Genomic DNA, 27,206 nt, shown 5'->3' on the forward strand with positions numbered 1-27,206 from the left:
GATTTACACATAGGTGCTTGAGGTTTCATTTAACTGACGAGTTAATGAACCACGTTCTTCTCCATAAGTATGTTGAAATGTTATATGTCAATAAAAATAAAGCAACAATTCCCATATGCACACTTGTTCCCAGTCCTCATCTGGAAGGTTAGGGTCCTTGGCCCTGCCTCCTGCCAAGAGTTCTGCCCAACACTTTGGAATGTGAACTTGCTTGAGCTAGTACTTGCTTCGCATAATTTCACTGGTGGCTTGTCTGTCTAAGGTAGTCAGGGGATATTAAAATAGTCCAACAATAAAATCGCAATCAGTCAACCGTATAGCCACCTTCCAAGGGGGAGGAGAACAGCTCCTTCTCCTAAGGGCCTGAGAAAGATCAGTTTACAGGCTGCAGCCCTGCCTAGGATCCTTCCTCCGTCCTCCATCTTGACACAGTTACAGGCCTCTGCAACTATCGTTTCACCTTAGCCCACAGTCAAGGCTGCTTCCCCCACGTACCACGATGTGCTCAGTTCTTCCCCTGCCCTGGCTTCTGATTGGGAGCCTGGCCGCTGGATAGTGACCTCCAGGACCCTCGCGTTGGTACAACCTGTTTATACAATTCTTCTGAAGTTTAAGGTGACTGCAAGAGGGCTGTGAGGAAACGTGAAAGACTGGGCACTATCATCCCAGGTACCGGCTACAGAGACCAATAGCAACAGACGCCAATAGCATCAGAAGCCAATAGCATTCCAGCTGCACTGGCATCTGCCCATGTGTCCCTTCCCAACGGGCTGCTTGCTGCCATGAAGGATCTTCTTCAGTACGCTGCCTGCTTCTTGGCCATTTCCTCCACTGGGTTTTTGATTGTGGCCACCTGGACAGACTGTTGGATGGTGAACGCTGATGACTCTCTGGAGGTAAGAGGCCAGCAACTTCGATTTTGCTCTAAAATTTCTGTCAGGTTTATAGCCAAACACAGACTTCAGTCCTGCAGGATAATGACATCAAAGACAGCCAGCAAGGGTTAACCCAATCCTTAATGAGTCTTAACACTGTTAGCTTATTTAACTCTGCCACTAATCTATAAGGTAAGTACTGTTGTCCCATTTCACAGATGAGGTAAATTATCTATTTTTCCAAGGTTACATTTTCACAAGTATAATTATGTAATGCCTGCCACAGATTGCTCCAGAAATTCAGCCCTTCCCTTTCTGTGTATCAATGAGCAGAGTACTGACAGAGTTCCATGAGAGACGTTTTAAAGCTAATCATCTGAAGTGTGTTGAGCAAGTGGACTCTGTAAAAGCCATTCTAAATGACATCTAATAATCCCAGGGATTTGGGAGGGTGAAATCAAAAGTACATAGAGGCTACTTGGCTGGTGTGGCAAGAGGAAAGTATGACTTTGAGCAGGAGAAAACACTCAGGCCAAAAATCTTCCCAGTGTACCTCAGCGCTCAGGAATAGTCGTGGACTTAAGAACTCTACTCTTAATAACTGGTTATACAGCAGGACTGCTGCTCCCGAGGGAGGTGACTGGGTGAACTTACACTTGAGAATTGGACACCAGTCAATGAAAAATATTTTAAAAGGTGAAGTTCACAATCTTTTGCTGTGGTAATGATAGGGGTAGGAGTGAGGCCTAACTGAATAAGATTCAAATCTTCAGAATTATCTGCTGTTCCTAAGTAAGGCAGAGAAAAATGTAGGTCAGATAAACATCATGCAGTGTGCAACTCAGATGAGTCAAGGGCAAATCCATTTCCTCTCTGCTGCATGGCTTGAGCGAATGGTCTATACACACTAATGCTGTATTAGCTATGAAAGTTAAGGAAGACCTGGGGGTGGGGGAAAGCTTGCTATCTTTATCATAACTCTGTTTACAAACTCTCAAAGTGTAAGTAGAAGTGAAACTCACAGTTTTTATATTTTGTTCTGTAATCTTCTCCAATTCTTTCTGTGTGTGGGTGCTTAAATTTCCTTTGACTCCTACACGAAATTTTAAAGGCAATGGTGTTATAAATGCCTTCATAATACTGAGAGTTTATATTTCTAAAAACTGTTATAGAATGGAAGTCCTCTGGATTATCTGTTTTGCAGTGAGTCCAGGGATGGCATTCATCTGAGCAGTAATGCATATATAAGTAATGCATATATAAGTAATGCATATATATGCAATATATATATATGTAAAACTTTGCCCCTTGGACAGTGCTCAGGGAAAGTGTGGCTCAAACCCTGCGAAGCCATTGGTTTCTCATTATCCAGGCTGCCAGTCATAAATGATCAATAGAAAATAAAGTTGCACTTGAGCACACTTTAGATTGACTTTTTAAAAATGTTTTTTTAAAAATATGCAAAACCCCATTTGAAGCCATTGGTTAAATATTTTCTAAAGCAGCCTGAAAGTCTTCTTGCCTCGAGTGAGAATTTTTAACCTTCTCGGCTAAGAAATGGAGTTTTAAGAAGAGCCGGGCTTACTGAGAGAGCAGGGACCTCAGCATGAAGCACTATATTCCTTTCATTTTAGTTTCTCAATCAATTTGCCTTCCAAACAGTACAAGAAAATCGCTAGTTGAAATGAATACTAGAAATTATTCACTTTGAATAAATCCTTCCTAACCTCACACAGGTTGATAATTTCCTTTTTCCATTTTCTTTGGTTGGTTGTTCTCAATGCATTCCGAGTGCAGTTTCCCTTCTCTCTCCTCCTCCCAGTCCCCCACACTCTGTCTCTTAGATCCATTGCTCCTCTGCCTCTCTTCAGAAAAGAACAGGCCTCCTAAGGATATCAACTGAACACAGCAAAACAAGAGGAGATGAGACTAGGCACAAACTCTCATATTAAGGCTGGATGAGACAATCTAGATAGGAGAAAAGGGGTCCTAAGAGCAGGCAAAAGAATCAGGGACACCCCTAATCCTACTGCTGGGAGTCTCACAAAAACACCAAGCTCAACAACAGCAGCCTGCTGCAGAAGACGAGGTCATGCCCATGCAGGCTTCATGATTGCAGCTTCAGCCACTGTGAGCCCCTATGATCCCTATGGGCCGTGTTCTTCTGGTGTTCAAAAACCCTCTGGCTCCTACAATATTTCTCTCCGTTAAGTGTTCCCTGAGCTCCAAGTGGAGAGAATCAATAAAGACCTCCAATTTGGGTTTTTTCTCTTTCTAATGTTTGGCTGTGGGTCTCTGCATCTGCATCTGTGCTCTTTCTATTTCATCTCAGTGAAACCTGTTGTCCAAAGGGCCTGCTTGTAGAAACTATCTTGTAGTCCCTCCTGCCACTTTTCTCTGAACAATCTCTATCAATATGTTTTAAAGGGACATCAATCGTTTATAATAATTTCTTTATTTAGTCAGGATAAAATTTATTGTCTTGTGCAAAAGATTGAAGGTTCTCATAATCACTGGCCCATTTAGGCTGTTCTTTCTCTTTTGCATGCCACCCTGGCACATGTTAGCATTTCACTTTCTTTAAACAATTGTTGGGAAAAAGTAAATGCAATAAAAAAGTAAATAAAAACACTTGAATAGGCAGAAGAAGTATTCTGGCTCACAACTCTGTTAATATAAGCATGTAGGTTGGAAAATTGGGTCTTTGGTTTAGTTCAACTTGGCAAATATGTAAAATGTAGGTCATAAAGAAGCACTGGGCCTATGATACTCAAAGAAGCAAGAATAAAGAAGGAATGCATCTTGCCTTTCAGGAAGGGCAGTGAATACATTTAAAAAACGATTAGCATGAACTATAACAAATGACACAGATCAGTTCATATTTGAGGAGTAAATGAGCAGAATACCATTGGAGCAGAGATGATAAAGCTGCCATTCTCCATTAGGCGTATTGAAATGGGGCTCATCAAAGAAAAGACTTTCAAACTAAGCCTCCAAATGATGCAATTTCAAAGGGAAGAAATGGCAGCAGACAAGACTCTGTGGCACACACACACACACACACACACACACGTACACACACGTACACACAATACAGAAAGAGTTTCCTGCATTTGTAAAAGGATATAACTCAAAGCAAGAGGTGTAAAGAATTCAAATATCCTATCATTTCACTTTCTTTGAACAACTGTTGGAGAAAAGTCACTGCAATAAAAATATGTAAATAAAACATTCTTAAGTTTTACTACCATACCCTGCCTTGTAGAGTGAAATTTTTGTATTTAGTAGGGGTGGAAGGAAAGAAAGAAAGAAAGAAAGAAAGAAAGAAAGAAAGAAAGAAAGAAAGAAAGAAGAAAGAGAAAAACAAGAAATAAAAGAAAGAAGGAAAGAAAGAAAAGAAGAAACAAAGAAAGAAGGAAAGAAGAAAAGGAAGGAAGGAAGAAAAAGAAGAAAGGAAAGAAAAGCACCCTGGAAAAGCAGTGGGCATGACCATAAATAATAGGCTGAGCAGCTCTCTTGTTCTCTCCATTCTTGAGTCTGTTGTTCCCAGGAAGACTTGGGTGCTGAAAAGAATGGGATGCAGGTTTTTAAAGCCAGTAGCTACTCAGCTCTCCGTCCATGTTAACTGACTTCTCTCCAGAAAATCACATCCTTTGTCTTCTGTTCTCCTCCCTCAAATATAAGAAGGAGTTGAACTTAATTGCACTTTTATCACCTTTTACTTTACCATCGGGGTTCCCTGAGTGCCTATAACCCCTGAGCAATGGCTACTTGTTGAGGAATCAAAGATGCTCAGAGCTTCCCCAGAGAAAAACTTGCATTGGGAGTTTCATATGAATGTGTACTGGCATCGCTCTAGTTCTCTATACTCACCCTCTTCTTCTCAAGCTAGCCATCATTTCCCTTTACCTCTCCCTTCCTCCCTCCTTCATTCTTTCCTTTTCTCCTTTCCTTTCTGTTCTTCTTCTTCTCTTCCATGCCCCTTTCTCTTTACCTGTTCTTCTTTTCTCCTCTCACCCCACAAATATTCCTTGGCACCCACAGTACGGCTGTCACTGTGGTGGGTTCCTGGTTATGTGGGCTGTACACCCTGAAGCATCTGGAGGTGACTCTCAAACAGTAAAGGACACAAACTGGTGAGCACACAGTCAGATCAGTGTGACAAGTACCATACCTTAGGGTGGGTAACCAAGAGTGGACATATTATACTGTCTTGAATAATTAGTGGAATCTTCCTAGAAGTTACCGCTAGGCTAGGATTTAAAAATAAAGTGAATGAAGCAAAGAATGCTCTAACCAAACTAATGGAATGCACAGAGATATAGGTGTGATTGTACTATATGTTCACAGTATTATAGAAATTTTTTGATGCAGACAGGAAATTATATGGGCTAGGTAATCAAAGTCTTAAAGTATTATGCAAAATATAGGTCCAACCCCATAGGCAAGAATGCCTCAGTGGAGACAAATACTTACATGCCTTTTAGAAATATCAGCCTTTCTGACTGCTCATGGTGGGTGGCTCATGGGGGTGAAATGAACTATGAGGAGACCTTTTAAAGGACATTTGCATAAGCCAGGAGGAAAACGATGTTTGTGTAAATGATAATGTTAGTAAGCATAGAATGATGTGGATGGAAGTGGGGAAGTCTAACTCAGATGGGTGGGGGTGATTGACTGCCTGAGCCCAGAAGGTAACAGGGAGAGAGAAGCCAAGGTGGAAGCCACCTCACTGACTTCAGGTGACCTGCGAAATCACTCTTCCAGTGGCCAAATGGAAATGGGAATTTCAATACTAAAATCATGGGGCATGCTCCCTGGAACAGTTTTTGTTTTGTTTTTATGTTTGTTTTTGTTTGTTTGTTTTTTTCTATCTTAGCTTAACATGGTGGCAGAAACTGTTAGTCAGTGGGGAAATGTATAGACTATATCTTAGACCAGAGGCTCCTGGTTAAATTTCATTTGTCTCCCCTATACAAGGAGAGTGGTAACTCATAAGCCTAGCTTTCTGTGAGAATTAAACAAGCCTGTGTACACCAAGTATTTACCACAGCACCAGGTAAACAGGAATCAGCCAATAAATGTCAGATATATTATGATTAATTCATAGTTCGTTGTTTTGTTCTGTTCTGGGGGAGGAAGTGACATTTTGTATAATGCTCACCAATCTGAGAGATTGACGAATGAAGTTCCGGTCTTATATTTGCTATTGATCCTCTTAGAAAAATGTTGTTTATTTCTCTGGTCAATGATTTGCCCAGCTTTGTACTTAGGAGTGATTATTACTTGACTCAAGGAACAAGGCAGAAAATGCTGTCCTATAGCAGAAATTATCTGTCTACCAATGAATGCTCAAAATGAATGAGGAGTAGGGGGATTAGTCATACTATGATGATAACTATCTTGCAGGATATGTAGTTATTTGTTTTCTTGTAGGAGTCGAAAAAATACTTACTTAAGAAAGTTGCTGGCCTCTCCATTATCGGAAGCAAAAAAAAAAAAAAAATGTTTGCGTAGGATGATTCAATTTCCAGTTAATTTTTTGTTAATTATTTCCTGGAAATTGCTATGCTCTGAGCAGCATTATGATTAAATTTTTATTACTTTAAAAGAAGGTTGTTCACAGTAGAATTTATTTCATCCTCATAATCAGGTTTTCTCCTAGGATTCCTATTTGCCTTACCAATGCCATAATTCTTCCAGACATAAAGTATGTATTAAAATTATTATGTATAATATGTCCTCTGATTATTTATATACCAATTTTGAGTCCTGTTTGATTTTAAGTTTTTTTAGCAAACATTTGAGACTGTGTGTGGACGCCCATTGTTTCATGATTTTCCACTGCATTGAGGTCCACATCACAGGAGCTTACGATGCATTTGGGCACATGAACTCGTGGAGAAGCTGATACAATATTTGCCATATTGTTGAAAGAATGAACAAAAGATGATCTTTGAAGATTCATGTTAAACCCTGAGTAAGAAATATGTCTATAGTCAAATGACCATCTTTCAAAAGACCTGATCTTGTACCTTTCTACAATATAAAGAATTAATACATACATTTGGATCATCTTTTTAATAAGAAAATAATTTAAGAAAAATATCTAATCCTCTAAAGTGTTTAATAAAGCTGATGTAAAAGTGTACTTGGCCTAAATGGTGAGCCTTTTCTGCTTTGTTCTTTAAAAGAGAAAAGTTTTTATAAAGGAAAAGGCACCTAATCATTATTTCCCCCCTTTTTATTGGATATTTTATTTATTTACATTTCAGATGTCATCCTCTTTCCCCATTCCTTCCCAGAACCCCCTATCATTCCCCTGCCTCCTTTTTGCTTTTATATAATTTTGATTACATGCAAGTATTAAGGTCAGTTCTAGGTTGAGGTCTAACAATACAATACATGCATATAGTCAAGGAACAAGCAAGACAATAAACACAAATAGTCAAAGAACAAGCAAGGCAATAAACAAAATTCCATGAACACTCCTGTGATCACTGTTTCTAAGGCTTTATCAGGATGACCATGACTTTAGGCAAGAACAAAGAAGTAATTTCAGGCAGAAATCTAAATCTTAAGCTAGAACAAAGAAGTAATTTCAGGCAGGAATCTAAATATTAGGGTAGAACAAAGAAGTAATTTCAGACAGGAATCTAAATTTTAGGCTAGAACAAGGAAGTAGGCTTCAGACATGAAAATGACTTCGGGCATCTAATCGTTACTGAAATACAATATGTGACCTCTGACATGGGTCAGTTATTATTACTGACCGTGACGCTGTGCTCTCTTAGGACAGCATTGTAATGCATGCAACATGAAAATTATGTCAAAATATAAGTGTTTGCATAGGTTCTACAGTGTACGTCAAATCATTTAGTAGCCACAAGAGTTGAGTTCTGGTGTCCGGTGCTATAGAAGATAGAAGCCTTAAGGGACAACTGCTTTGAGATTCCAAATGGCCAATCCCAGGATTAAGGACTAGTTTATGACACAACAGCTCCCTGGGAAGAGTCTTCACTGATATGATCTCTAAGGGATTTTAGAGTGATGCCAGGTCAGTATAAACTCTCCATTTTGAATACAGTCAATCCAGTTAATGGATTTAATTGTTGTAGTTTGTTGATTCTGCTTAAAAGCATATATAGACCCAGGCTTGATAGTCCATCTTTGTAATTCCAGATCTGATGAGTTTGAGACAGGAGGAATGCTGCAAGTTCTAGGGGAGTTTGGTGTACTGCCTCTCTGTTGCATATAACCAGAAGAAAAGTCAATTAATAACTGAACATATGAACATATGAAGCAAAAATTTATACTGTCATATTGACCACCTTGCACTTCAGATTAAAGCAGACCTAGTTATGCATTTATGTGGACTGACAAAAATTGACAGACTGTCTCCAGTAAGTAATTATTGAGCATCTGTTGTTTATCAGAATGGGGGAATTATGGAATCCTTGAAGCAGGAAGCCATATCTACCCTTCTTGCTGCTGCCTTCCTAGCGTTAATTGGCATGCCGATTAGAACTTGACAAGCATTCAGTGACACAGAATAAATAGAATGTAGCATTGTAGACACGTTCCTGTGGAATTATAGGTTGGAGGAGATAAACTCCTACTAGAAAGAGCATAGAGAGATGTCTTATAGAAAATGGATTGTTTTTGAAGTGAGACTTGAATTCCAGGTAGAAATTTAACAAGTTAAGAGCAAAGAACATTGTTTTGAGTATAGACAAGGTTTGAATAGCTCAATGATCTGAGCAACCAGGAAGCCTCTGTGCATGTGTAAAGTGGTCTTTGCAGGGGTACTGGGAAAACGTTGAGAACATTCACATCCAGATGTAAGCATCCACTCACTGTGGCTAAGTGTTTCCAACCATAAAGAGCTCAGGAAATGAAGCTGACCAAGTAGACAAAGGAGAAAAAGAAGCCAGGTGTCTGGATCATCTGTGGTATCTCTCCACTTGGAGTATCAGTGAGCAGTCGGGAGATGTGTTGTGCCTTCTGCTTTGTGGAAGTTTGGAAAAACTTCATCTCTCTTGTATGGGAAATGATCCATGTCTCACTCTCTGGAGAAATGACATCCCTGGAGCATAAATACCTTCAACATTGCTGCCTGTGTTATTCATACACATGCCGATTGTATGTTAAAAAACAAACAAAAGGCTCAAAATTAGAATTTTCTATTTCAAATGGCCCAGTGAGATTAAAATTATGAGTTTCCATTTTACAGTTTTTGCCCTTTCAGAAAGGTTAGCCACACTGTTTAAGCACTAGATAGCCTTTAAAGAACCTTATTTTAAGATTTCCAAGAACTTCTGTTGGCTTGGCTTGCAAAACGGTTCCTAATAAGCCAATTTTATCACAGGCAGTGAGGTTGACTAAAAGCGATAGCCTGTAACACAGAAGGTTTTCCTAAATTGATAACTTAAAAATCTTTTAACCTTGTGTTCTCTGCACAAAGGCACCTTTAAGTGTGTCTACAGTAAGTGCTATATTAAACACAGAAGTTTAGTTAATTACAGCCACTATTCTCACGTATCTAAACTGAGTGTGAATACCAAGGGATTTAATAGTGTGCCCCTAGGCATTAATACCTAATGAAATTGGATTCCTTGTTTCCTCTAATGACCTCATTGCTTTTTGAAATATGGTCATGGCAGGTAAATGATCAATAGCCTTGAAATTGACACCAGTACTGGACCATAGCTGAATACCCTTGTTGTTAAGGATTGTGTGAGAGTTACATCAATGTATAGCAGGAATGGTCACCTATAATGTAACAAGAGTAAGAAAATATGAACCATCATCATTTGATTAGAGAGCCATGGCTTCATATCCACGGTGCACCATTCTAATTAGGATAAGCTAGATTTATGAGCTGAGAGACTGAGGAGATAGGTACTAACAAACCCTGCTTTTCTCCATAATATAGTAGGACCATCTATATCCTAACTGTATCAGTTTCTTAAGACTGCCATAACAAATGACCTTAAAGAAACTATTCTCTTGTAGTCATGTAGGCTAGAACTTTAAGATCAAGATCTCGGCAAAGTCCCATTCATTGTCTCTGGAGCTCCAAGGGAACTGCTTCGGTACTTTCAGATTCTCGTGACTGTGGGTTGTCCATGACTTGTGACTGTGCGATTCCCAATACTGAAATGGTGGTCCTGTGGCTCCATTCCTGTCTGCCTGTGCTTTTTCTTTGTAAAAATATGATAAGGACACCATGATCCATTAGTTCAGAATCCCCTTGTACAGCTGATGCAATGCCCTCTTCTCAGGCCTGTAACTCAGTTGTTTCTACAAAGAGAGCCATAGTCACAAGTTCTGGAGATTAAGACAGAGGCTGATTAAGAGCTTAATTAAGGCTTGAGTCTTTTAGAAGGCTGTCATTCATTTCATTATGTCCTCATTTTTAGTGAAACCCAATACAGCCAGTACTTAAGTGATGGCATTTAAAAAGTTACCATCATTTTCATTTGAGCTAATAATTTATACTATATTAGCAATTTCTTAATATTTTAAACTACCCTGTCATTATCTTCCTTATACAGATCAGAAAATTGAAATTCAAAACAGGGAAGATCTTGCCAAAGGTTACAACATAGCTATTAAAAATGTCAATCTGTGTTTTAAAATTATGCTCATATGTGTGTATATATGTGCATATCTTGCTTTGGAAATCAATGTGTCAGGTTGTACAAGATGAATTATCCTCATTAGAGTTTTGACCTCTGTGTTTTTCTAGGTCTGATAATCTTCCATATAATCAAGAGCATTGTTTTCAGATTTAACAGTAGGGACGGCCCGCCAAAGTGGTGATTTGAAGAATAAGAGCCTACGCATGAGAATCAAGTTAGGACCACTGCACCTGAAGGTTGTCTTCCAGCATCCAAGTATCAAGTACAGGATACCTTAGCCTGAAATAGAGTTCAGAAATGAGTTGTAGTTTACCATAAGCAAGACTTGTGAATATACACAAGGAAGGCTCAGTTGGACTCTTCTCTCCATTATTATTGACTGTGTTGTTACAGTATTTTTTCTTCCTCATGCCTCTGTTTCCTTGTTTGTAAATAGATGATTTAAGCTCATTAAGGATCTTTAGGAAACAAATGACATGTGTAGCCCAGGCTTGCCTCGAACTCATGATTCTCCTGACTCTGCCTCCTTCAACAAATCCTACCAGTGTGCACCACCTCTAAAATATAAACAAACTCAAAGAAAAAAACCACATGGTCATCCCACTAGATTCTGACAAAGCATTTGACAAAATTCAACACCCCTTCATAGTAAAAGTCTTGGAAAGATCAGAAATTCAAGGCCCATACCTAAACATAGTAAAATCAATATACAGCAAGACAGTAGCCAATATCAAACTAAATCGAGAGAAACATGACAACCCAATAACCCTATTAAAAATGAGGTACAAAGCTAAACAAAGAATTCTCAGTTGAGGACACTGGAATGGATAAGAAGCACCTAAAGAAATGTTCAGAATCCTTAGTCTTCAGGGAAATGCAAATCAAAACAACCCTGAGATTGGACCTCACACCAGTCAGAATGGCCAAGATCAAAAACTCAGGTGATAGCAGATGATGGCAAGGATGTGGAAAAAGAAGAACACTCCTCCATTGTTGGTGGGATTGCAAGCTGGTACAACCACTCTAAAAATCAATATCATCCTGAGTGAGGTAACCCAATCACAAAAGAACACACATGGTATGTACTCACTGATAATTGGATATTAGCCCAAAAGCTTGCAATATCAAAGATACAACTCACAAGCCACATGAAGCTCATGAACAAGGAAAATGAAAGTGTGGGTGCTTTGGCCCTTCTTAGAAGGGGTAACAAAATACTCATGGGAGCAAATATGGAGACAAAGCATGGGACAGAAACTGAAGGAGGGGCTGTCCGGAGACTGCTCCACCTGGATATCCATCCCATGTGCAGTCACAAAAGATAGACACTGATGTGGATGCCAAGAAGTGCATGCTGACAGGAGCCTGATATAGCTGTCTCCTTAGAGGTCTGCCAGAGCCTGAAATATTCAGAGGTGGAAGGTCACAGCTAACCATTGAGCTGATCATGGGGTTCCCAATGGAGGAGTTAGAGAGAAGAGTGAAGAAGCTGAAAAGGTTTGGGGCCCCATGAGGAGAACAACAATACCAGCCAACCAGAGCTCCTAGGGCCTAAACCACCAGCCTGGGAGCACATAGGGAGGGACCCATGGCTCCAGCTGTATATGTAGGGGAGGATGACAGTGTCAAGCATAGGTGGGTGAGGAAGTCCTTGGTTCAGTGAAGGCTGGACACCCCAGTGTGGGGGAAATCGTGGGTGGGGAAGTGGGAGTGGGAGGGTGTGTGTGGGCATACCCTCATAGAAGCAGGAGGGGGATGGGATAGGGAGTTCCTGGATGGGTGTGAAAGGGGATTACATCTGAAATGTTAATAAAATATCCACTAAAAAATGACATAATAAGATACTTAGATAGAAGGTACTTCAAAGTGTAGACTCAATATAATTTTTAATCATTACCAATTGTAAATATCTTATATACAAGGCAATAGTGAAATTATCAAGAGAGTTTTAGCAAGCCCCAAATAGAACACAGAGTAAGAGTTTCAGAGTGCTCATGTCACTATGTTCATGTTAATATGATTTTCTTTTTGGAAAAGTGTTTTTCTGTCCTTTCCTTCCCCCAGACAGTGTTCCAACACCTTTCCCTTTGCAACTCTTTCCTGCTCTAGTATCTTATTTATCCCTTAGGGATGAGGTTTAAAAACTGACTTTCCACTATAACTAACTATAAGGTTTCCTAAGCTAGATTTCAAATTTCTATAATTGAGTCTGAAGAAACAATGATATTGCCTCTGCTCCATATTCATGTGCTCTGTCAAGAATACTTGAAACTATTGTCTGCTGAGATGTTTACTATTGTTTTTAAAAAAGTTTGTGGTGACTTACAGCCTGCCAATAAAGAATTAGAAAGGTCAGGACACTGGTACCTTTTAGCTCTGAGTGGACATTGTCATCTGCATGCCAATTCCGAGGAAAAGTGCTTTACAAGTGTCTAATTATATTAGATCATTTCTCAGTCCCTTTATGTTTATGTCATAGCTTGAAGGTTTATAATATGTCAGTATGGCAGTGGGAAAGACAATCGGGGGTGCTCAGTCATTTATTGCTGCCCTTTTTCATTTATTGGTTTTCTTTGCTAATTTTAAATTTATGAACCTCATATAAAACAGCATCTTTCTTCATGAAAGTCAATGTCCATAATGAAGATGAATTAATGTACATTGCTGATAGACTTGAGACATTAGCATTATCATCTATTGTTTTATAGATTTATTTACGAGTAAATGCTAGCACATGAAGTGAAATAGATTGCTTTTACGTTAAAGCATGATTCAATGACAGAAAAATATATTTAGTTCTGTTTTTTTCCCTCTCAGCCATGACTTATTTTTTCACACACCCCTTCCAAGCGGGAAGTAAATTCATTTCTTGGCCCAGAAAGCCTTTAATTGTCAAAGTCTAAGGGAATATATTCTACTGGCATTGCTTTATATAAATAGACTTCTAGTTATGCTTGTGACCACTATACTTTGATAGCAAACATGATAGCCGAGTGTCCATTTGACCAAGAGGAAACAGAACTGACTTTGCAAGGTGTTTCACACAATGTCTTTCCCAACCTCCAGGTGAGCACTAAATGCAGAGGCCTGTGGTGGGAGTGTGTCACAAACGCTTTTGATGGGATTCGTACCTGTGATGAGTACGACTCCATATATGCAGAACACCCCTGTAAGTATACTGTCAACCTCTCTGTTTGCCAGGGAGACTGTGCCAAGGGATATTGAGCTTAGATATCCATTTGCCTGTTGTATGGTATTAAGGCTTTTAATTTGAAATATTGTCAATTAGAAATGGGTATCTGCCTCTGAATATGGCCTTGTCGGGCATAGGTGGGAGAGGAGATCCTTGGTCCCATGAAGGCTGAACACCAAGTGGGGGGGGGGAATTCAAAAGTGGGGAGGTGGGAGTGGGGGGGTAGGTGGGGGCACATCCTCATAGAAGCAGGACGAAGGGGATGGGGTAGGTGATTCCTGGGTGGTGGGGGGAATGGGGTAAGGGGATAAAATCTGAAATGTAAATATAATATCCAATAAAAAAATTTTTAAAAAGAAATGGGTATCATTTTTGAAATGTGAATTGAAGCATATTGTATAATATTTCACCTTTCCCACTGATCTTGTAAATTCCTTTATGGTCACAAGGGATCTGACACAATGCCTTATTCATAGCAGGCTTATGGTAAATATTCCAAGAAATGGAAACTTATCCTTTGGTGTTGTGATTTTATCATTAGAATTGGCATGCCGTGTGAATAGCATTCACTGATGTGTTTCAATTATGACTTAACTAAAATAGAAAGTGTACTACTTTTTCTTCATTTGAAGATTTGCTAAGATAGAGTAGCAGAAGCAGACAGAAAGGGAGAGAAGGGGAAGGAAGAGACAGTGATGGAGAGGGAGAGGGAGAGGGAGAGGGAGAGGGAGAGGGAGAGGGAGAGGGAGAGGGAGAGGGAGAGGGAGAGGGAGAGGGAGAGGGAGAGGGAGAGGGAGAGGGAGAGGGAGAGGGAGAGGGAGAGGGAGAGGGAGAGGGAGAGGGAGAGGGAGAGGGAGAGGGAGAGGGAGAGGGAGAGGGAGAGGGAGAGGGAGAGGGAGAGGGAGAGAGATGGAGATGGAAATCTGGGCTCCTTAGATGAGAACACCAGTACATGGGAGGAATCATTAGCTCAATGTTGGAGACACCTCCTCTACCTCCTTCTTTTTTAAAATTTATTTAATTTTTTCTACACTCCAGATTTTATCCCCCTCCCAGTCTACCCTCTGACTTCTCCACATCTCATACCTTCCCCCCAGCCCCTCACCCACACCCACACCTAGACCTCTTCACTCCCTGTGTCTCCAGTCTCTTGAGGGTTAGGTGCATCTTCTCTGACTAAACCCAGACCCAACATTCCTCTGCTGTATATGTGTTGGGGGCCTCATATCAGCTGGTGTATGCTGCCTGGTTGGTGGTCCAGTGTCTGAGAGATGTCAGGGGTCCAGGTTAATTGAGACTACTGGTCTTCCTACAGAGTTACCCTCCTCACATTCTTCCATCTTTTCCCTAATTCAACCACAGAGGTCTGCAGCTTCTGTCCATTGGTTGGGTATGAATATCTGCATCTGATTTCAGCTGCTTTTTGGATCTTTTGCAGGGAAATCATGATAGGTCATTTTTTGTGAGCACTCCATGGCCTCAGTAATGGTGTCAGGCCTTGGAGCCTCTCCTTGAGCTGGATCCCACTTTGGGCCTGTCATTAGACCTCCTTTCTTTTAGCTCTCAAACCTACCTAGATATCAGCAAAGCCATGTGCCTATAGATAAAGCAATCTTTTAAATTAACAGTCCATTGTTAATCCCCTCAACCCTTCTTCACAGCACTGATCTATTTATTTAGAATTTTGAGCCATTCCAAAAATACCAGTCCTGCTATTAAAAGGAAGTGCTTTCATGCTTTTCAAAGCCAGTGATGGGTGGTAGTGCCATGCAGCATCAAGATAAATTAAAAGTGGGTTCCGTGGAATGTGCCTTTCCCCCCAGACATCTATTTTAGTTCAGGACAAAACACATTAAAAAAAAAAAAAAAACAATCTCAGAACATCTTCATCTGCTATTTGGGAGTGCGGCATCTGAGATAATTTTTGCAATAATTTATAAAACCTTTTAATTAAATTTTTGTTTAGAAATTTTAAAAACTTCTCATTTTCTTCACTATATTCAGCTAACTTTACACACACACACACACACACACACACACAGAGAGAGAGAGAGAGAGAGAGAGAGAGAGAGAGAGAGAGAGAGAGAGAGATAGATCCTGATTTGATGAAAATGGGGAAATATATTCCAGGTTCTTGTTTTATTTTTAAAATGTAATATGTGGACCAAGGTCAGAAGACAAACATTATTTATTTATTTACTTACTTATATTTCTGTATGTACATGTGTGGGCATCGGCATACCCAGGTGCAGTTGTAAAAGGCAGAGAGTCAGTTCTTTCCACCTTCCTGGGTTCTGTGGTTTGAACTCAGATCTTCTGGCTTGGGAAGAGACCTTTACATGCTGAGACATTTGCTGGGTCTGGGAAGTCAAGCAAAAGTTAAAGCTTTTAAAATGTAAATACTGATATACACAGTTATGGAAGAAGAATTAGAACCATTCATTAGGGAAATGAATGTTGCTATTTTAATATACTCCTGTTAAAGCTTCACCTGTATTATATCATATTTGTCCGTTGTTCTTACTTATTGTTTTCAAATGGTAAAGAACTTTCATTTGTATGCAAATATATGTTTGAAGACAACAATACTAAAGATGTATTCTAGAAAAATAACATCTTTCGGTCCCCTTGGTTAGGAAGCTATCTACAAGGTGTAAGATTTTATGTCATTTTCTACTAAATTCATAGAACCAATGTGCATAAGTTTTGCAATTTCTCCTGTATACCCAGGGTGTGTGGCACCTCGTAGATATTTGTCCTCTGGTGCTTCTTTTGTTAAAAGTAGTTTGAGCAACCCCGAGTAAGGATGCTAACTCTGTTCTGGAAGCCGGAATTCAACCCTTGATAAAACAAATTCTTCCATAGATTGCTTGAACATTTTGCTTGTAACAGATCTGCCCTCCTGGAACCAGACTAACCACAGGGCTCAGGTTCTGTAGCTTCATAGAGACTTCCATATGAAAGAGAACATGCAAGAATCTCTATAGGAAGAAGAAAGCAAGGCCAATGTAGGTATGCATAAATATCTCACCCTAATGGCATTAATGGCTTTGGGTGGGACAAAGTTTTCTCATTAGTAGAGGGCCCACTTATGTACTGAGTATTAAATTAAAGAAAAAAATAAAAAATCCAGCATATAAAGGTTAATCTTCACGATGTTTCTTGTAGTATTTTTAGAAAAAATATATGTATACATTTGTTTTTTTTTTTTTAGAAATAATGACAATTTTTAAGATAGAAATTCCAAGTCTTAGGCTAAATACATCCCCACGTATTGATAATTGTCTTGGTTTCTGTTACAGTTGCTGTGAGAACATGTTCTGACAAAAGCAATGTAGCAGAGAAAAGCTTTCTTTTGGCTCATAGTTAAAGGGTTCAGCCAATGATGGCAGGAAAGTCAGTGTAACAGGGACTTGAAGCAGCTGCTCACAATACACTCACCAATGGGAAGCGGAGAAATTGAATGCTTGTGGCCAGTTCACTTCATCATTTTCATATAGCCCATGACCCAAGCCCAAGAAAAGTGCTACACACTTTTAGCACGGGATTTTCCATCTCAATTAATTTAACTGATGACTGCTTCACAGGCATGCCTAGAAGCCAAACAACCCCTGGGAGGTATGTCTAGGGCCTGTATCCTAGGTGATTCTATATTCTCTCATATGAACAACTAATAGTAACATCATAATAACACGTGGACATATACAGTATATTCACATGCTGATAAGATAGGAAGACTTTCATACATTAATTTTTTTTCTTCTGCAAGTGTATCATATAAGTCTTACCATTTTAAACAGGGAAAATTGTCTATATTTCTCACAAACATAAGCCAAAATTTTATCTCTCCATTGGGAATAAACCATAAAGGCAAGAAGGTCCCAGATTATTATGAAAATAAAATATAACTAGTTTATAATGAAAGAAAGAAATATATTAATATTTTCTACGATCTAGGTAATATAACAGTAGTTCATACACTATTTGTGAGGTAATTTTCTTTCTAGTATTTTGAATCAAACCCCAATTCTTCTGTACAAATCTGTGTAACTGCCACTCAGAGTTTTGATTTCACAACTACAGTCACTTTATGATGGTTTTGAATTTCAGGAGAAATTATAGGTATCCATATTGAAGCTTGTATAGATATAAATTCTGAACTCCATGTGAGGCTTTATGTTGCTGTGTCTAATCTTGTGTTCTGTGATGTTCCTGTGGGAGTTAACATGTCTGTTCCACCTCCCCCGCCTCCTCATTCCCCCATTCCTCTTCCCTCCCCTCCTCCCCCCACCCCTGCTATGACTCCATGGTCTTGCAGTGAAGCTGGTGGTGACCCGAGCACTGATGATCACAGCTGACATTCTAGCTGGCTTTGGATTCATCACCCTGCTCCTTGGTCTTGACTGCGTGAAGTTCCTACCCGATGAGCCACAAATCAAAGTCCGACTCTGCTTTGTTGCAGGAACCACATTACTCATCGCAGGTACCGGGCTTGGTTTATTTTATTCAATAACCCCGAGTCCCTGACCATCCTTGGGTTGTGCTACATGGATCTATCATTTCTTCTCATTTAAGACAGTCGATCCATACCTTGCCTCCTGACAGCAGCAGTGCAGCTCTTATACATACCAGAGAGTTTATTTAACAAACGTAACATACTTCATTTTTAGAAAACATCTTTAATATCACTGAATGCTTTCTTTACAAATCAATAAACAAAAAGTCAAATTACTGAAGAAAATTCTTGTGAATGTCACAGAAAAGGTAATCAAACTAAAAGGCTGAAGATAACTAAGGGCTGAAACCATTATCTACAGTTAGTCTTCGATTCACATATTTTTAAAGCATGCATTCTGTGTTGTAGTTTTTTTTTAAAAAAAAAAAGTTTTTCCAAATTAATTGGTAAACGTAACAATGTTATAGAAATGGACGGTAACTTATACCTTTTTATAATGGTTACAGCTTTGAATGGCTTCGATGAACAATTAGACTTATAAATCCAAATAATGTTTAAAATAGATATTACCAACTCTCCAGGAGTTGGTTATATGTACCACGCCACCCCAAGAGGATAAACATTTTTCAAAATATCCTTTCAACATATTTCATTGACTCCCAGTTACCACTTTTCTCATTGTTATACAATTTGTACTTAAAATACTGGAACCAATGTGCTATCATTTCAAGTGAGTCAGTCATTAGAGAGCTTAAGCTGTGGGCTTCAGTCAAAATGTGAAGGGAAGGCATATCACTTCTCAGCCCATTCTGACATGGTCTGGAACATGGTACAATGATTGTTAGAACAGACACAGTTTTCACATGGGATTTATCTCCCCTCCCCCACCCTGCACACTGGATTGCACTGTATTGGACACAATTTACATGTAGATATTGACTGGATTATTAGGATGACGCAATTTCCATGTGAATGTTGACTGCATGTCTGGGACAGCATGTATTGCAGTTAGAGTCACAATTGTTATAATGAAACATGACGATCAAAAGCAAGTTGGAGAGGAAAGTGTTTATTTGGCTTACACGTCCATATCATAATCCATTACTGAAGAAATTCAGGATAGGAGCTTGAACAGGGCAGGGAGTTGAGTCGGAAGCTGATGCAGAGGCCATGGAGGGGTGTTGCGGCTTGTTAATAATGGTTTGTTTAGTCTGTTTTCTTAGAGAACCCAGGATCACCAGTCCAGAGACAGCACCACCAAAATGGGCTAGCTTCTCCTCTATCAATTACCAACTAAGAAAAAGCCCCCAATGGAGGAGTTAGAAGAAGAACTGAAGGAGCTGAAGGGGTTTGCAACTCCATAGGAAGAACAACCATATCAACCAACCAGACTCCCCAGAGCTCCCAGGGATTAAACCACCAACCAAAGAGTTCACATAAAGGGACCATGGAGCCAGCTGCATATGTAGCAGAGAATTGCCCTATATGACATCAATGGAAGAAGAAGCCCTTGGTCCTTTTGAGGCTCGATGCCCCTGTGTAGGGGGATGCTAGGGCAGTGAGACAGGAGTGCATGGGTGGGTGGGGGAGCACTCTCATAGAATCAGGGGTAGGGAGAATTGGATAGGGGGCTTACCGAGGGAAAACCTGGAAGAGGAATAACATTTGAAATGAAAATAAATAAAATAAACAATAAAAAAAATAAAAGAAAGAAAAGAAAACGTCCCACAGCCAGATCTTAAGGAGGCATTTTCACATTTAAGTTTCCTACTTTCAGATGACTGTAGTTTCTGTAAATTTGACATAAAAGTATTCACCACTGCGCCATTACATGTCAGTATTGATTTTGAATCTGGAACAGCATAGTGTACATGTGAGTGTTAACTGTTTATCTAGGGCAGCACCATTTACATGAAGGTATCTGGGATAGCTTCCTTCACAGGTCTTAAAAACACAGAATATTTTTAAACACCATGTACTTTCAATTAAAAGTTAATGTAGAAAGGCCAGTGTATGGTGGTACATGCCTTTAATCTCAGCACTCAGGAGGTAGGTGAATCTCACCAACCTAATCTACATAGTAAGTTCCAGGACAGCTAGTCCTATATAAAGAAACCCTGTCTCAAAACAAAACAAAACAAAATGAAAACAAAAAATAAAACATAAACAAAACAAAAACAAAACAACCCCGCCAACTTAAAATAGAAGAAAATTTATGTAGAATGAAAAAATGTTCTGTTATTTATGTTTTCATGTTTCCAATACTTGTTTTAAATGTTTTCATTTTGAAACTGTCATGAGCCATGTATGACATTCTGTTGAGGGACAAGCCATGTATATGATGAGAGCCTGTTGACATCAGAATGGATCTGATGATTTCTTTTACCTGGTGATACATCAACTGTCATATCACGATAGCAGATGGCATTACTCACATACTTGTAACAATGTTGACCCAGATGAACACATACAACTTCAGCACATGACACTTGGTGGTAGTAATGGATAGTATGCTACAAGACAGTATATTTAATATAATTTATTTTATCATTATTTTAGAGTGTACTCTATTCACTTTAAAAAGGTGTTTTAGGTAAAGCATTGTACCCTGTTAGAGCTGACTCCTGTTGCCCATGGGTACATTTCTTCACTGCATTGTTTTTCTCTTGATATTGACCTTAATTTCATATTTTCTTGTTCACTATGGCTTTGGGAGAAATGAGCCATGCTATTTTTGTCTATGTGTGTGTGTGCACATGTGCATGCCATGTAGCTCAGGTGTACAGCATGTCAACCACACACATTTCTCTGTTAAGTGATATATGGCTGTGCGAAAATAACCTTGGGAAAATGAGAAAGCTGTAAAGAGATACATCATAGCGATCATTTTAGAGTTTCACAAACAGATGAGCACTGTGTCAGTTCATGACAGTGCTTTGTTTTTTTGAGAGAGAAGCTGAAAGGCAATGACAGAAGCTGCCCAAACTTCTATTGTCCATAATCACCATAGCAATATGACTGACTGCTTCATCTGCCGCCATGCATCTTTAAAAATACAGAGATCCTTGGGACTTAAACTTGGAGAATGTTCTGCATCATTCCTGACCCCCCTTGTTTTTTTCAGGTACCCCAGGAATCATTGGTTCTGTGTGGTATGCCGTGGATGTTTACGTCGAACGCTCCTCTCTGATTTTACACAATATATTTCTTGGGATCCAATATAAATTCGGTTGGTCATGCTGGCTTGGAATGGCTGGGTCTTTGGGTTGCTTTTTGGCAGGAGCTCTCCTCACCTGCTGTTTGTACCTCTTCAGAGGTAAGGACAAAGCAGAGGACAGGTCCCGTTTTTTTACTGTCATCCTTCCCAATCCAAAGAAAACATGTCTCATCAGATCAAGTAGAAATGACACCCTTTGCATTTTCAGTTGCTCAAAGACAACTGAACTGTAGTGCTCATGGTTGATTCCCCAGTAGTAGATATTAGTGGAAAAGGAAACTCAGACCTGCATCTTTGTCTAGTATTCAAACATGCACTAGTAACTGATGTACAATGATCACTGACGTGCATGCATCTAATTCACTAAATCAACTAAATTTATGTTTAGGGTTAAATGGACAACTTGGCTGAGCGTCAGTCAATATTTGTTGGTAAAGAATGTAATGTATGGCGTTAGTTTTCTAAAACTCTACGTAAATTACCAGGATATCTTAATAATAAAACAAAGGAAATTATTCACCACAATTTCAATATGAAGATAATTTTCAGGTTGAAATACTCAGAACTTCATCCGAGATTTAGAAATGCTACATGATTCCAACAGAAACTTCTGTGTGTGATTTGTATGTGCTTTGTGTGTGTGTGTGCATGTGTGTGAAAAACAGAGTGTGTATGTGCATGTGTATGACTGTGTGCTTGTGTGCATGTGTTTTGTGTGTTTGAATGTATATGCATCTGCATGTATTTGCATGCATATATGTATATATACTTATATGCATACATGTGAGAGTGTGTATGTGTCTCTGTGTGTGTCTGTGTAAAAAGTGAGTATGTATATGTATGTTTATGAGAGCGTGTATTTGTGTGTGTGAATGTGTGTTTATTTGTGTATGTACATAGATATACATATGTCTGCATGCATGCATGCATGCATGTGTATTTGTATGTGTGTGTGAACATTCAAAAACATGCCTGTGTGCATTGGTGTATGTCCTTGACTGTCTTGAGAAGAACATATAAAATGACTATTTATCATTTTTGAAAGTTAACTGGGTTATATGTATTTTCATTTTTCTGCATTTATCTCTTTTGAGTAGATGCTGGGCCTGAGAGGAACTACCCTTATGCCATGAGGAAGCCCTATTCAACTGCAGGTGTGTCCATGGTGAAGTCTTACAAGGCCCCTCGGACAGAGACAGCCAAAATGTATGCTGTAGACACCAGAGTGTAAAATCTGCCAAATATTAATAATCTGTGTTCCTGTGTTGCTTAATTACTTAAATCAATGTGTTCAAGTTAATAAAATAAATGATCGACTTTGGAACATTTATTTACATTTCTGATTCAAATTAATTAATTGCTAGTTCAATCAAAATGCTGTCTTGTCCCCCATGACTCTCTCTACTCTGCTCCCAAGAGTCTCCCTGCATTTTAAGTTGACACTGATAAAAGGTAGAAATACATTTCAGGTGTTTTTATTGCTTTTGGAGATAACGTCATAGTAATATTAAAGTAAAGTGATGCTTCTGAAACACCAAGCAATTTAAAGCAAGTCCAAGGTCCTAATTTTGAAAGGATAGAGGACCTCTTAGCTCTACCTAACGCAAAGTACAGTTTTTATTCTCTCAGGGAATCCATCAATAACTTGAAAGAAGGTTATTGTTCTAAATTTAAACTTGTATATCAGAATCTAGCATACTCAAATATTATTAAAATGGAAAAAGAAAATAGCAGCCTCGTGTACTTGCTTCCAGTGGAAACTCCAAATAGAAACTTCCCCTTCACACTCTGAATGTCAGTGGAGAATGCTAAGTTAACACTGGAGTCAGGGGTGATTTCTCCTCACTAATGCAAGAGACCAGGGTATCATTTTCATAGCACCCCAAATCTGCTTATATACTGACAGATTTCTGTTCTATTATATAATAACTTGACCAGGGAGTCACTCACATGTAGATTGAAAGTCCAAAACATACAACATTAGAATTTACCTGTTAAGATGCCCACACATCTCCAGATGCTCAGAATCTGGCTGTTTCATATCCAGTATGTTACAAAACATAGAAAACAATTATTGATTCTAATATACTAGAGTTGATCCTCAAAGATACTGAAGAAATTTCTCATAAAAAATATGCAGTCTGTTTTTAGGAAAACAAAGAACATAAGCACATAAAAGAACCAGTGTAGAGTCTAAATGAGACACACGCATATTTGCAACATAATCATCTTGAATATTCTAACTTGTTGAGTTCTTTGAAAAGCTAGAAAATTTAATCTCTAATTACTTGATTTCATCTAATTTAAACAGATGACATCAATACACTTGTACTACTCTAAAAGATGCAAAATAAACTAAAATTCAGTTCCTGGGGGAGGGAGGGGAAAGGAGGTAGTGAATTTTTAGACCTGTCCCCCAAAGTTATGCTTCTCATTCTTTAAAGACAATGTGAACATAAAGTGATGGAATCTACTGTGTGTGATGAACTCATGCAGATGGAACTGGGGGGTCCTCTTACTCCTGTCTTCTGGAGAGGTTCTAATCTATTCTTACTACTAAGAACAGCTGAATCCTTCTAAGGCATTGCATGGATATTATTAATGGTGTGGCTGACAGTTAAAACCTTGTAGATTATGGATAGTACCCTCATGGATATTGTATGCATTTCAAAATATTTTGTGCTTTTGTTTTTCTCAAACGTTCTTTTTAATTTTGAGTGTTAGTTGGAGTTGGGTGGGAATGCCTGCATGTACATATAATAGTAGTTTTCTAAAATGTTTGTGCCAACCTCAGTTCCATAGATGTATGAGAATTCTAGGTAGTACACACCTGTATAATCAGAGGCCAGAGGAAGATGTCAGTTGACATAGTATTAATTCTTAACTGGACACAATTGTAAATCATCTGGGAAGAAAGCCTCAAAGAGGGATGGTGTAGTAGATTAGGTTGGCCTGTGAGTAGGTCTGTTGTTATGTTGACTATATTGATTGAGATGTAAAGACCACCCACTGTGGGTGACACCATTCCCTCAGCTGGGGTTCCTGGACTATAAAAGAAAGGAGACTGCAAACTGAGTTCACATATATATCTACTAATTGGCTTCTGCTCTTGACTATGGATGTCATGTGACTAGCTACTCCGTGATCCTTCAGCCTTTAGTTTCCTACAGTACCGCACTGCAAACTAGACTTTGAAGCCAAATAAACCCTCTAACAAACTCTTCTGTCAGGACGCTTTATCACAGCAACAGAAAATGAAGCTAAGGTATTGGGCGTTCTTTGTCAGTCTTATTGCATTGGAAGAGGGTCTCTCATTGAACTTGAACCTGGTAACCAGCAAGTCACATCAATCCTCCCATCTCCAACTCACACTACAATGCTGGGGATACAGGCTTCTGCCACCACTCTCAACCTCTTACTTGGGTGTTGGGAACTCAGACTCAGGTCCTCATGTTTGAGTAGCAGGTGCTCTTAGCAACTGAGCAGTCAGACCTTCAACCTTGTGATTTTTTTCTTTTACTTTTATTTTTTTCACAGTATCTATTGTGCTTTACATAGTATAACAAGTATCTTACAGTTCTTTGGAGGAAAGACGTGGAAATTAAATAGTTCTCTAGAGCATGTATAGTTTTTAATTTTAAGGATTTCGTTTGTATGAAACTATTTCAGAGATTGGTCCTAATTGATATGCATAAATATTTTGAGTTGTTACTAATTAAAATGTTTTGAATGGCATGGAAGTAATACCTGCATGTTGGATTTTGAAAGTTATTTGAAATATTTATTCTTAATACTCTATATTTAATAAAACGTCACAAAACTAAGCATAAGATATGTTTCTGTATAGAACCAAAATAGATATTAAATAGTTAAGGATGAATGGGATAAGTGCTTGCACAAAATGCCAAAAAAGACAAGGATAACATAAGCCTATCTGTACCCACATGATGCTAACGGCTCAGGCATGAAAACAGTCAAGAAGATTCTGAATTCTAGCATTCAGCTGTGGTTGCTCATCACAATAGAAGGAGTGGGAAAAAGCTCTGCAATGGTTTTCACTTCTCCTGCCACACACATTGAAACTCACCTTTTGCCGTTATACACTTATATGTGCATTACAGGAAGATGTAAACTACAAAAAAAATTGAGAATACATTTTATCTAAATACTGTGTTGGAATTATTTTCATGATAACCAAATAATCGAGAAAAGCACAAGGAGAGGAGCATTGTTTATTTTGGTGTCACTCCCTATTTATAGGTGTCAGTCTATCATCACAGGGAAATGTTTATAGGTGTCAGGGCAGAGAGCCTTCATCCTGATCAGGAAGTAAATGGTAGAAGGAAGGATCCAGGACAAGATGTAAATGTCAAGGACACACCCCCCAGAGCCACATTCTCAGAGACACGCCCCTGGTGACCTTCCAACAACTTACCATCCAAATTGGGACACTTTGACATGGAAAGTGAAATCTGCTTATGCTCCGGTGAGAATGACATGGGGACACAGGAAGGTTTGCTCATTCATCAGCTAAAAAGAGTGATGTGTACAGGGTTCCAGTACTATCCATTTTTAAAATACCATTGGGGACAAGGAGGTTTTTGTTTGAGTCTATTTGAATTATTTTATTTCTCAAATTTTTATTCTTTGGTTAGTAGGGGCTTCATGAGCTGCCTCATATTTTCTATTTATATTTCTGTTACTGAGTTTTCAATAATGTTAATATTGAAGCACATACGTAAAAGAATAGTGGCCAGATAATCACAGTGTGAGTTTTCCTGTGTAGTCAGGACAATGCTACATTAGTCACTCTCTTGTCGCAGTGACAGAATATCTGAAAACATCTGTGTACAGGAGGGGTTCATTGTGACTTTCAGTTTCAGTCGCTTCTGGTGTGGGAAGCTTCCTGGAGCTAGGTGGTACAGGGCAGGGTAGACAGACTTAGGGGGCAATTGCACTATCTAGCTTTTCATTTCTCACCTATAGAGTAAACCTGTCCAGATTCAGGATAGGGTTTCCCTCCCAGTGAATCCTCTCAGAAAAACATCCTCACAGGCACACCCAGAGACAGGCTTCATGATGTCCTTGATGCTTCTCAGTCTGGTCCAGTTTTCAATCAAGATAAACCATCAAGGGTCCCAGAAGAGGCAATTACCCAACATGAGGTTGTGACTCCGCCCTCCAGCCATTACCCTCTTCATTCCCAGGGTAACAATTAACCTGTTTCAAACACCACACATTAGTTTTATAAGATTTTAAATAATTGTCTATCATTCCTGTCTGGCTTCTTTCCCTCAGTATCATACTGCGAGCTTTAAAATAAACCCACATGGTTGCATATAGCCATGTAGCTAATGTAGTTTATGCTGTTTTGTAATTGTACATTGATTCACGAACATGCTCACAAACTCCATTTTAGTAGTGAAAGATATTTGATACGCTTCCAATATTTCCCTCTTACAACTGTTGTTTGCCGTGAGCATTCCCAAATGCGATTTTGGCAGATGTTTGCATTCACTTTTCTTGGAAACATACTCGGGAGTAAAGTTGCTCTATCACAGGTATGTGTACGCTCATCTTAATAGGTGAAGTAGTTTTCTAAAGTTCTGGTACCAACCTCAGTTTCACAATGTGTGGAAATTCTAGTTGCTACACATTCGTACGGACATCACTGTTTTCTCTTCCTATAGCCATTCTAGTGACTATATAGTGCCACTGGAAAACAAAATTAACATATTTATTTTTAGTCTCCCTAGTGGGTAGTAGACTACTGAATGTATACTTTGTAAATTTATTGGTCACTTGCATACTATATAAATGA

The 27,206-nt window shown here is 39.0% G+C and overlaps 1 protein-coding gene across 1 annotated transcript; it reads left to right on the plus strand.

The window, feature by feature from the left end:
• Positions 1–107: 107 nt before the first annotated feature.
• On the plus strand, positions 108–27,206 carry Cldn16 (claudin 16). Its single transcript, XM_034515603.3, has 5 exons — positions 108–896; positions 13,586–13,688; positions 18,031–18,195; positions 21,293–21,484; positions 22,483–27,206. Exons 1-5 carry the CDS (start codon positions 783–785, stop codon positions 22,614–22,616), a joined length of 708 nt encoding a protein of 235 aa, XP_034371494.1. The 5' UTR covers positions 108–782; the 3' UTR covers positions 22,617–27,206.

Source organism: Arvicanthis niloticus, chromosome 12 (assembly GCF_011762505.2).
Source record: "Arvicanthis niloticus isolate mArvNil1 chromosome 12, mArvNil1.pat.X, whole genome shotgun sequence".
NCBI classification, from domain to species: Eukaryota; Metazoa; Chordata; class Mammalia; order Rodentia; family Muridae; genus Arvicanthis; species Arvicanthis niloticus.

What these genes read in the sequence shown, in the direction of transcription:
- Cldn16 (XM_034515603.3), top strand. Translation starts at nt 783, where the DNA reads ATGAAGGATCTTCTTCAGTACGCTGCCTGCTTCTTGGCCATTTCCTCC. An exon ending in ACGCTGATGACTCTCTGGAG is followed by an intron (nt 897 to 13,585) that starts GTAAGAGGCCAG and finishes CCCAACCTCCAG; the next exon opens with GTGAGCACTAAATGCAGAGG. An exon ending in AACCACATTACTCATCGCAG is followed by an intron (nt 18,196 to 21,292) that starts GTACCGGGCTTG and finishes TGTTTTTTTCAG; the next exon opens with GTACCCCAGGAATCATTGGT.